The 11,036-nt window shown below is 40.3% G+C and overlaps 2 protein-coding genes across 3 annotated transcripts; both read right to left on the bottom strand.

Moving 5' to 3' along the window:
• Nucleotides 1-1,414: 1,414 nt before the first annotated feature.
• On the bottom strand, nt 1,415-3,608 carry lratd2b (LRAT domain containing 2b). 2 transcript variants are annotated; one of them, XM_038711968.1, is made up of 2 exons: nt 3,444-3,608; nt 1,415-3,159 (listed from the first exon to the last, which is right to left on the bottom strand). In XM_038711968.1, exon 2 carries the CDS (start codon nt 2,961-2,963, stop codon nt 2,163-2,165), a length of 801 nt encoding a protein of 266 aa, XP_038567896.1. In that variant the 5' UTR covers nt 2,964-3,159; nt 3,444-3,608; the 3' UTR covers nt 1,415-2,162. The 2 variants fall into 2 exon arrangements, with proteins under 2 accessions (XP_038567896.1, XP_038567897.1); XM_038711969.1 differs by lacking the exon at nt 3,444-3,608 and adding an exon at nt 3,300-3,411.
• A 2,945-nt stretch (nt 3,609-6,553) lies between these two features.
• On the bottom strand, nt 6,554-11,019 carry nsmce2 (NSE2 (MMS21) homolog, SMC5-SMC6 complex SUMO ligase). The gene is made up of 6 exons (XM_038711967.1): nt 10,689-11,019; nt 9,476-9,588; nt 9,001-9,154; nt 7,782-7,873; nt 7,470-7,576; nt 6,554-6,967 (listed from the first exon to the last, which is right to left on the bottom strand). The coding sequence occupies exons 1-6, from the start codon at nt 10,801-10,803 to the stop codon at nt 6,856-6,858; spliced, it is 693 nt and encodes a 230-aa protein (XP_038567895.1). The 5' UTR covers nt 10,804-11,019; the 3' UTR covers nt 6,554-6,855.
• Nucleotides 11,020-11,036: the final 17 nt, after the last annotated feature.

Genomic DNA, 11,036 nt, shown 5'->3' with positions numbered 1-11,036 from the left:
TGTACAGTATACATATGCAGAAAACATTTGTGGAGAGAAAATCAAATTGAATGTAATATATGATGGAAGTATAATTCTATTTCAGCTTTGTCACACATGATGAAAAATGTGAGATAATATTTGCAATTACACAACTCTACTGGCAGCTGCTTTAACAATGTGTGCTTCAACCAATGCTGCTTGTATTTTGTTGGTGCTAAAAACAATATGACTGATTATCATAAATACACATCGCATACACACACAAAACTTATGTTTCGTCACTGTGGTACACCACAGAGGATTGAAGAAATGCTAATGTCTCCGACAGCTTTCCTATTTGGTACTTGGGGCCGACGACAATCCTGCTTTGGGTCCAGTGGGACCTTACCTGCAGCAAAATTACTACAGCATTATCTCCATGCAAATATTAGCAGAGGAAAACAAACAGGCAAAGTAACTCATCTACTGACTGGCTAAGAGGGAGTCATCAGCTTCCTCTGAAACACGGAGGGGGGAATAAACACAATGTCTCACAGTTCAAAACAACCTCAAAGCCTGCTGTAATTTCCGTTGCAGCCTCTGTATGTGAATGTACTATCAAGTGTTTCACATTACTGAGACTTTGGCATTTAATACCATAGGTGTTTCAATGGTTGCATCTAGTTCCTGTTCCTAAGATGACATAATTTATTTTTTAATGGAATATCAATATTATATAGATAAAATAGATATTTTTTAGAATAGTATAAATATTATCCCATATATTATCATTTCTTATACTGCATCTTTATTGAAACTAAATGGCAATGTGGTTTCACTTAAATTGAGCCCATGTGTCGGTGTACACATACAAAACTGCACCTTTGCCTGAAATTTAATGAACGCTGTAATTCCAGCGGAAGGGAGGGAAGCCAAATATGGGTGAGGAAAATTCTTAGCCTACGGCTAAACTTTCAAAAATGACTTATCTGAAGTTGGCAGAGGTGTAAACAAAACAAAATGTCCAGCACGGTTGAAACACAACTTAACACAAAGCTGATGTTTAAGTGGTCTCAGGGAGCAGCAGCTGCTCTGAGGCAAGTGTTTAGATCAAAACTGGCAGCATTAGTAGATTTAATTGTAGGGCAGCCAACGCTCTTCACCACGACAACAAGCAAAAAGCAGCAATCGTAACAGGTAGAGCTGTGCCTCCTCTAGGGTGTGAACTGGGGTTGTGATGATTGAGTGGTGTAGTGGCATTCAAATAATCTGTGCAGAGCAAAAACAATGCTGCCGTTTATGGTGTTTGATGCACGGTTTGGTTATAACACAGAATAACCTCTCCTACTTCTCTGGATAGACATGGTTTGAAATTATTGATTAGCATTGTACAGACTTTCCCATAAATAATTTAAAAGGTCAGTCACAATCCTTCACTAAAAAGAAAAAATCATTAATGTTCAAATATATATTTATTTCCGTATTCCTTCATACAAACATCTTTGTTTCCAAAAAAATAAACTGTGATGAATCAAGAAGTGTACAGTCATAGCTGTAAACACTCCACAAAGTAGTCAAAGAGTGGGTAAAGCTGTGCGGTGATTGGCTGTAAAGCCACAGAAGGGAATCCTCAGGTTGACACACAATAACAAAAGCAAGTAGTCCACTCTCTTCCACTCTGTATTGATCTCCAAACACCTGAGTTGTACAGGAGCAAGTGCTTTCGGCACTCTTAGTCAGTTTACATTGGATGGGTGTTGCTCCTCTGTGCAAAGATGAATTGGATTAGAAAGATAATTATGGGCAATTAAATTCTGAATTCATCCCCAAATGATTACTCTGCAGGTGCAGCTCCAATGCAAATGTATCCATCATAACAAGTCACTTAAACTTGGGTTGGGTGAGTACATTTTTTTCTTAAAGGGTGGAGGATATTTGCCAGTGTGCATGTTTCACTTGCTTCCCATACAAATCAGCAACTCATTTTGGAGCAAAGAAAGATTTTAAAGATGAATATTAACTCTGCTGAAGATGCACTTCTGTTTGCAGTGTGATAGACTGGCGGGATAAATCCTCCCTCAACAACACGCATGCTGTTTTTAAGCATGACAGGTTTTTTCCATTGAGCATAACCTAAAGATCAAATCTGCACCAGATGACCAGTGCATCCACTATCTGTTGACAAAATGCTCCTCTTTGATTTATTGTGCTGCGTTCAGGTGGTTGGCCAGCTCTTGCATCACAGCGTCTTTGCCGATCTGATCGTTCCTCCTCTTTTCCATGATCACGTCCTCCAGGCTTTGAAACTCCAGGACGTGGCTCTTCTTCTCTGAAAAAATTAATTTTAACCTGTACGGCTGCTTTCCTATCCTTAGCTCCCCTCCGATTTTGAACTCCCGTTTGCCAAAGCGGCACCAGGCAGCGAAACACTCAGAGTTTCTCCAGTATAGCTCTCTGTCTCTAGACCCAACATGGTCCAGGGCGTTACGCACAATCACCTCCGGTGGGAGCGCACGGTACCTGTAGAGGCCGTTCACTATCCTGCCTTTTTTGCCCTGGCTCACGTCGGTGAGAAAGTTGTTCTTTATCTCAGCCCTGTGCAAATGGACCACCTGGAAGTCACCGACGTAAACAGCCCAGTGCGGATACTGTCCAGTGGCCACAAACTCCAGCAGGTCTCCGGGTCTGCACTTGTTCAGGAGACTTTCCGCGGAGTGAGTCACGGTTCCGGTGGTTCTCTCGTAGACATACTCCTCTCGGTAGTAAATCGCACACTCCAGCTCGTCCTGGGGGTCGAAGGGCTTCTCTTCATGGTTTACCGCGTGGTTGCCTGGTGGGAAGTGGTCCAAATTGTTGTCCTGATCGTCGTCGCCATCGTCGTTGGAGAAAATGTAAGACACGCCGATCCGCGGACCGTCGTCGTCCGGGTCGAACCCATTCGGATCCGACGTTGGCACCTCTGCGTAATTTAAATGCGTTAGTTTCTCCACCTGGTTCCCCATAAAGGTGAAAAGTGGATGGAGGTGGATAAAGCTGAGCACAGAATCAGGATCCACCTGTTCTTTGCGCACCCACTTGGAGGAGAGACGGAAAGAGGCGCAGGGCAGGGCTGTCTCCGCTAAATCCAAAGTGGTGAGGACGGACACCAATAATCCATGTCGAGCTGTATACCTCCAAAGGAACGCCAACTGCGCCGACCTGTTCGGAAACAAACAGGGCAGCAGCTTAAACAACAAGTTCAGAACACATTAGAAGCCTGAATCTGTGAGTCAAACGCGTAGTTTACACCAACAGGTGTGACCTGACACACCTGTTGGCTCAGTTTCCACGAAACTCACCAGAAAGATAACTAGTGCTATTTCTTCTTTTTATAAAACCTCATTACCGTACTATGTCACCTACACTTCTGGTGTCATGTCAATTAAAGTAGAATTTCTTCAGGTCAGTCCACAGTAAACTCTCTGGGCAGCAGATGGACTCACCTGCAGTTCAGCTCGTGACGGCAGCTCTCTCACACGCTCCCGTTGTCACATCAGTAAAATAAACAGGATTTCAGACTGCGCTGGCAGCTGTACAGGAAGCTGTATGGTAGGCTGCGTGCGTGGTTTGCTCGGCTGTACAGACTGTAGTATGAACCTCAGCGTTTGTGCCAGCGAAACTCACCCAGCATAGTGACTGCTGGGAGGTGTTGTCATTTAAAGCGACAGCGCGCCTTTTTGTTTTTGCCTCATTTACATACCGGATTCACTCTCGACTTTACACCAAAAGAAGCAGAAACATATCCATCTAAACGCTGTAATTAATTAACGTAATTAATATAGCTTAATGCATAGAATTATTTTTTCATTGTGGCCTATAATATCCAACAGAGATGTGACGCCCAGCCTATACTTTTTTGAAAACCCACATATTTTTAACATAAGGTCATGATAAAGCCACTTCTCAGTACCACGCACACACCTAAGTGAATATGTGATCTATACAGTGCTCAGAGGTTAATGATACTAAAAAGTCAAAAACGTACTGCATAGAGCAGGGCTTCTCTACGAGGGACTGTGGGCCTCACTTCAGACAAAGCTTGGGAAAGGGTGCCCCCTCACACCCTCTTAGTTTACTTGCTTAGTTTTGCTCAATTCATGGATACCTATGGGATCATGATTGTTATTTGATTCCATAGACACTCAACAATTGAGCCAAGACCTCATACTGCTGTTTGACACAACTTCAGACTACTAAGGCATTTATTAGTTTCTCTGGGACAGACCGTAAACTTACCCATAACTACTGTCTAAACTATCTCTAACCAAATGACATTTCTGTGATCTCCCTCTGAAAACTATTGTAGTATTTATTCCCCTGAAACAGTTAGGAGCACTCCTGGGAAAGCCGGCCTCCCACTTTGAAAACCTCTGGCTAAAAGCATCCAGTATATCTGGATTATAACAAAAAGGGTGCGAGCCTGTAAAAAAAATTATAAAAAACTTCAAAACCTTCATGAATGGATAGTAGCAGACACATCGTGTATGAAGGGAAGATAAAAGGTTGAGGAAAAATACATTCATGTAGGCCGCTTGCATTCCATCCTTAGTAATCAACACTGGATAATTAGTTTTAGACAAAGAATTTGTGCAAAATCCTGACCTTGTTTTACTTTAGGGCAGGTGACTGGTTAGTATACCAGTCAGTTATTTAATCATTTCCATATGCTACTCAGAAAGTTGTGTGCTATGATGAAATGAGGCTTATAAGGAGAATCGGATTATGTTAATAAGTTAAATCTCTATTTAAATAGTTGTATGTACAGGGCCTCATGGTGGAATTTAAGTATTAGCATCATAAAGACTAGAAAATCAAGGCTAAATGCTGTTAACTGTAGTTTTCTTCATTCTTTGCAACATAAACATAAACATTGGTTTATTTCCTAAAATCAAATGTGCTGCAAAAGTGAGGGCATACTTTTTCACATTTTGCCTCCAGACCTCTAAATGGAATTCAGCCATCAATAATTCTATTATTTACACCTGTTTTTCCTACTTGTGAAAATTTGAGCCTACTGGTACTCCAAGTTTGCAACTTACAAAACACAGGAATCCTAATTAAAGTAGTAATTGCATCAAGAACAGTAGTGTCAAACACTGTTTTGTTTATGCACTATTCTCTGTACTTTCTTTAAAAGGTCTTAACTCAGGTTTAAAGGAAATAGTCTTATTCACTTCAGAGGGAGAAGTCATGCAACCTCAAGAGAGAATGTCCTTTCCTTGACAACTCTGTAGAAGTGTGTCAACAGCAGAAGGAACCTGACTCCTTTTGCGATGGGAAGTGTCAAACTGTTTGGTGTTAGCTCCGAAAGGCAGCAGGAGAAAAGAGTGACAACTGGATCAAACCAGAATTTTGCAGCACCAGTCTCATCTGTTCCGCCTCCTCTCCTGCCCGACTTCTGCGCCAGGAAGTGAGACTGTGTTCACTTGCAGCCAAAGTTAAAATCCACCTTGGACAAGCCAGATATTGAGGCTTACAGTGTCTCAGGCAGCCATTACACCTACTTCTTGGGGCTTTTGAACAGATGAATGTGAATTCAAGATCAAACATAACCAGCAGAAAGCAAACATCTATAGGGAATTGATTGGGTTGTTTTTTTCTCAGCACAGCCTTTCTGTATGATATTTGAGGATATTTACAGCTTTGCGTCCATCCAAAAAAACAGCTTAATGGCTCTGCCTGTGATACGGTGAATGCAATGCAATGCTGATGCGTGCACGCTACACAAATTGAACTGTTTTTGTGAAATTACTTGTGATTTCATGTGTTGTGCAGTAAACAAGATTTGATTTGCAAAATCATAATGCAAAGTGAGGTAGAGTAGAGAAATGAGTGAGTCAACATTAGCTAGATCATTTGTTGCCAATTAATATCTTCACTGGCGAAATGCTCTTAATTGTGCATGACGCACTGTTTGGAGGATAAGAGCAAGTAGAATTTTTGAAGAAAAAAAAGCCCAATGCAAGGTTATTAAAAGATTAGCTTCACCTAGTTTCATCTCAACACAGTCATTGTTTGTTTCTCTTTGGAACAAAGACCTTTCACAGGGAGTGAGAGCAGGCAGGAGGAGATTTAATCACATAAGTGCATTCCCACAGATGTAAAAGAATTGTTTGTTTATGGATCGTTCATGTAACTTTTTGTTAAAGTATTTTTTTCTGGTATCTCTGCTATCCTGCATCAGTTATCTGCAATTAGAAGAAACTGCTTTATTTTAAAAAGGAGGATCAAAAGTCACAAAGATTTCAACATTTCCAATATTAATTTATCCTGGGTCATGGAGGCTAAAGACAGGCTAAAATGAGCACTTCCTGGATTTATAGTTGCCAGTAATGGTCAGAACTCTACTAATAATCCAATGGCATACCTGGAGCTGAGAATTTATAATGAAAAGTTAACTTCTTCTGTTCTAGCTCTGCAGACTACATAACTCCTCTGTCCTCCTGCAGACACTGCTCTCTTGTGGCTCTGTCAACTTACTGCATCATATAAACCGGAAAAATATTTGAAAACTGATTTTCCCATACTCCCAATTACTAATACAAGTTAGGTGGTATTCGTTCATGAAAAGGTCTTCAGCTTTTATTTACATTCAACAAGAGTACACAAAAACGCTCCTGCTGAAATACAAATAAATTTTAAAATTCTAATTTAACTGGACAGCAGAGTTTACCTGGAGGTACAAATCTCTGAATATAAGAAATTAAGATTTTCGGCAAAACATAGGTTAACAACTTGAGTACTGATGAAAACAACTGTCTCAAAACACTGCCAACAACACATTTCTTTCTTTGTACAGAAAATTATCATCAAATCACAGGTTTTATGATGAATGATTCTGCCAAGAAAAGAGTACTATGTCCGGGTGCCCTGTCTCTTTTGGCTCTGGATCTTTCTCCTCAGCACCTGGTCAGGAATCAGATCTGATTCTTTCACATCTCCGTTCCCACAGCCCACCACAGGACAGCTAGAAGACACAGATAGGGCAGGAAACTAAACACATTTAAAGAATATCCAAACACACAAATATAATGTAAGAATTCACACAAATGTGAGAAAGTGTGAGTTAAAAACAAACAAACTCCGCACTGATACTTTTGAAGACTTGCCTGACAGTCACTATAGGGACAAGTACAACAGCATTTCATCAGTCATGCACCCAATCACAATAAGGAAAGCTCTCAAGTGCTGCCGCTATAATTAACGCATGTAAGGTGTGCACAGTGGCCGCAGTTAAGACTCAAAACAATAAGCAAGTTTCTTTTGACAACAACATAGACCAGGCACTGGGAGTTAATCAGTGTTCCTCTAGGACCAGCCACATTTAATTTTCTTCCGACATCAAAGCAGAATAATAAAGAAAATGTGAATTGAGGCAGACTGCTGGTCCCACGCCAGCACACCGAGTTGTTTACTGCCGCAAAACCTGACTCAACTTTCTAACAGTCCTCCGAGGGAGAGTGTCTTACCGGCATTTCTTTTTCTGGCTGTGTTTTGTTTTGATCAGGCCCAGTATGGCTCCTTCATCATAGTGGTGGTTACACTTCTTATTCTTCACTGGGTTCACCATTTCCACCTTGAATACAGACATGCAGTGGTGTATTGTATAATGAAACACACAAAGCAAAAGCACAATGCAGCTACTGAAACATCAAATCAAGGTGGTTTTCTAGGTTTTATTGATAGTGATTCTCAGAAATTGGTAGAGATGTAATAGGATGGAAATGGTCTAAATGAAGAAAAAGCATTCAGTGGGAATATGTAACAGCGGAAGTTGCTACCTGTGTGAGTGGGCAGGTGAAGTTGACTTGGCTCTGTGTAACAGCGATGTCCTCATCGAGCTCCTCCATGTTCTCTGCTGACTCTTGGTTGGCTGAAAACACAACGTGCATACAGTGTGCTTCCAAATGTCCAATCACAGTGATACATGATGGACTGGATCAACGACAAGATGGCAGGAGAATATTCAGCAAGGACACGGACTTGGCTGAAACTAGATCTATAGAATACGGCATGTCCCAAATTCAGAGCTTTTTTTAAATCTACAAAAATTAAGACACTGTCCACATGAAGATGACCAGAATTTACCACTGACATTGACAAATGCTTACTTCGGCAGAAGACACACAATTACACACATTTATAGTGGCTTAAGAGATTACACAGTTACCTACATACACTCACAAAACTCTCACCCACTCATACAGTTACACAGACGTCTGACACAGCCACAAATGAAGCACGCTCCCTTTTTTAAGCCCACGTTCACATCTACTGTTGTTGTCCCAGCGCAGCTGCAAACATCGAATAGTCAAAGGTCATCCTGTGCTCAAGGTATAAAAAAAAAACAACAACTCTGCATGATGTATTCTAATTATTCCAACCAACAGGGTTTCATATTCTAGCCTTTAAGAGAGCAAAATGTAAGTTTCATAAATAACCCCTCAATAGGAACATGAGGTGATTTTTGCTGTTCACTCAATGACGACGTTTGATGGGTTAAACCTTCAAAGAATACAACACTAGGCTGACAGAATATGAAATGATAACATAGAAGTCACTTCACTTCAAAATTTTCTCACGCAGTGCTACTTTTGGGACAGAGTCAGAGTGGGATAATAACATCGGTGCAGCAGTAATTTCAGTGATAATGTCCACAGAGAACCTAAAAATATGGAATTGTCTGTGTGTGGCTGCCTTTTTAATAAGGGGTATAATAAGGACAGCAATTACAAAGCAGAAAATAACAGCTACAGGATGATAGGCAAACATAATTATTCAACAGTAAACAAAGGGAGTTATGTGTTTCAAATTAAGCTAATTATCCTGAAAAACAGCACACATCCCTAGATTTCTCTCTCTCCTTGGCTAAGAAGCGCTCCTGCAAGCACAGCTATTATCAAAGTCTAGTATATTCCCTTAATACACTGCATTGACTCTAGCAGTGCATAAATTACTATGACTGACTGACTATTTTTCTTTCCCCTCCGCAGGCCATACCTTGGTTGAGAGAGTTCTTGATGCTGTCCTTGAAGGCCGCTACTTTCGGGTGACTCTGCAGATCACGGTCAGAGATCCTGGCTGTTCTCTCTGTGAACTGCTCCTTCACTTTGGCAGACAGGCTGAACATGGCCTCTGGCTGCTGTGCAGTAACCTACAGAAAGTGAAGTAGGTGGGATATTTCCTTGACTTTTACAATTATGAATAACTTCAGAGTTTCCCTGACATTTAAAACTAACACCTTGACATTAAGACTTGCCACTCCAGAAAATCTGGGTGTACACAGCGTAGCAGGAGCCACCATGAGTGTTGAATGACCATCCGAAGAACCAATCTATATGCATCTTTTGTACATTTAAGTCCTTATCCCGTTAATGCATCTTGAGGCTGACCTGTTCATTTAGTATAAGGGCTTCCCCATTATACTGCTGAGGCTTTCCACTTATGTGAATAGACCGTGCCAGATTGCTCTCACCTCCGCTGTGACTTGTTGCACAATGTCAACAAAGTAGTTAATTTCCCTGTCCAGCCTGGCACACTCCAGAAGCATGGCCTCCATCTCTTTGATGCCAGAATTCCCTTCGGCATCTGCAACACAACAGCGCACACAGTGATGGAAAAGGTATTGAGATCATTTCCTTGAGTAAAAGTTGCAATATCACACCATAAGAATACTTCAGTAGATATAAATGTCTTGCAATCAAAATCTTTCATACAAAAAGAAACAGAAGTACTAGCAACACAAAAGTACTTATTTTGCAAAACGACCTCTGTGAATTGTATTATATTACAGTATCATTATTTAATTGACTTAATGTTGTAGTTGGTCATGGTGTAGCTAATTTTAAACAGACCCCAGTAGCATTGTTTAGTATATAGCTGAGTTTGTAGTTAACATAGTAGGCCTGTCTATAGCATACTGTAGTAGAAGAAGAAGTAGTAGTAGTAGTAGTAGTAGTAAACATAGACAGGAACTGCCATGTGAACTTACAGCACATTCACAAGTTAAACACATTTGCACTCTGCTCATTAAAACAACTACATCTCAAAAAGGTACATAGTTGAAATAACTTCTGGGGTGTTAAAATATATTTTGTTCATCTTTCTACACTTATAAATACTTTGGATCAATATGTTTTGTGCTTTCATCTTTTTAAAATTTTGTGAGAAAACAAAAAATGTATACTATTATTTTCTATTGATCTAACTATTTCAATATTATCAATTCAATCAAATATTATGGTTTACTGACTTCCTTAGGCTGTTATGGTTCTATGGATATGAAGCATTTGAAGATACTCCAAGAAATGACATCACAACAAGCAAAAATACCAGTGTAGGTACAGGCAGAATTCAAAGGGTTAATCTAAATAAGTTATACCAATGCATCATATTTTATAGACTTATCATGGAACTTAGACTAATAAAGAAATATATGTAAAGTTAATGCTAAAGTACACCTAAATTACCTCACTATTGTACTTAAGCACTGTAACTTTTACATCAGTAAATATACTTAAGTTACTTTTCACCACTGTACTGCACGTATTAAATCAATAGTTTGATCACAACCAGGATTTCTGGGGATATCCCTGGACACGGTGTAGCGTTAGGTTAGACACTGACTGGAACATAAGCCTTTGGAAAAAAGCTAGTGACAAGCATTACTTTAGAGATGCAATATTTACCCTGAGCTTCCGCCAGGTCCATAGCCACATCCGTCACTATGTCCATTCCTGTCCCGATGTCCGCCTGACATGACTTCAAGCTCGATAATGTTCCGTGAACGGCGCTAAGAGACATTACGATGCGTATCTTTTATCCTCTGAGACTTCAGACACACCAAACGTTTGTCCTCACGTCCAACTAACTTAGCCTTAACTCACGTTAGCCTAGCTTGCTAACGTTATCTGCTTCTGATCTGATTAGCTTAACTAGCTAACTGTCGAGCTACTGTATGAATGTGAAGTAGCAGCTGTGTCAGCTGTACTTTAGCAATGCTATTATCAAGATACAAGTGAAATACATTACAGGAA

This window comes from Micropterus salmoides, unplaced genomic scaffold, assembly GCF_014851395.1.
Source record: "Micropterus salmoides isolate LMB-PRFRI ecotype aquatic unplaced genomic scaffold, ASM1485139v1 Ms_hic_scaffold_11, whole genome shotgun sequence".
Taxonomy (NCBI): Eukaryota; Metazoa; Chordata; class Actinopteri; order Centrarchiformes; family Centrarchidae; genus Micropterus; species Micropterus salmoides.
This window is presented reverse-complemented; position numbering and strand designations above follow the sequence as displayed.

Excerpts from the sequence above, each read along its gene's own strand:
- lratd2b (XM_038711968.1), bottom strand. The coding sequence starts at position 2,963 with ATGGGGAACCAGGTGGAGAAACTAACGCATTTAAATTACGCAGAGGTG.
- nsmce2 (XM_038711967.1), bottom strand. The coding sequence starts at position 10,803 with ATGTCTCTTAGCGCCGTTCACGGAACATTATCGAGCTTGAAGTCATGT. Across the intron at positions 9,589-10,688 it reads GGACCTGGCGGAAGCTCAGG|ATGCCGAAGGGAATTCTGGC; the intron begins GTAAATATTGCA and ends GTTGTGTTGCAG. Across the intron at positions 6,968-7,469 it reads AGCCAGAAAAAGAAATGCCG|CTGTCCTGTGGTGGGCTGTG; the intron begins GTAAGACACTCT and ends TGTGTCTTCTAG.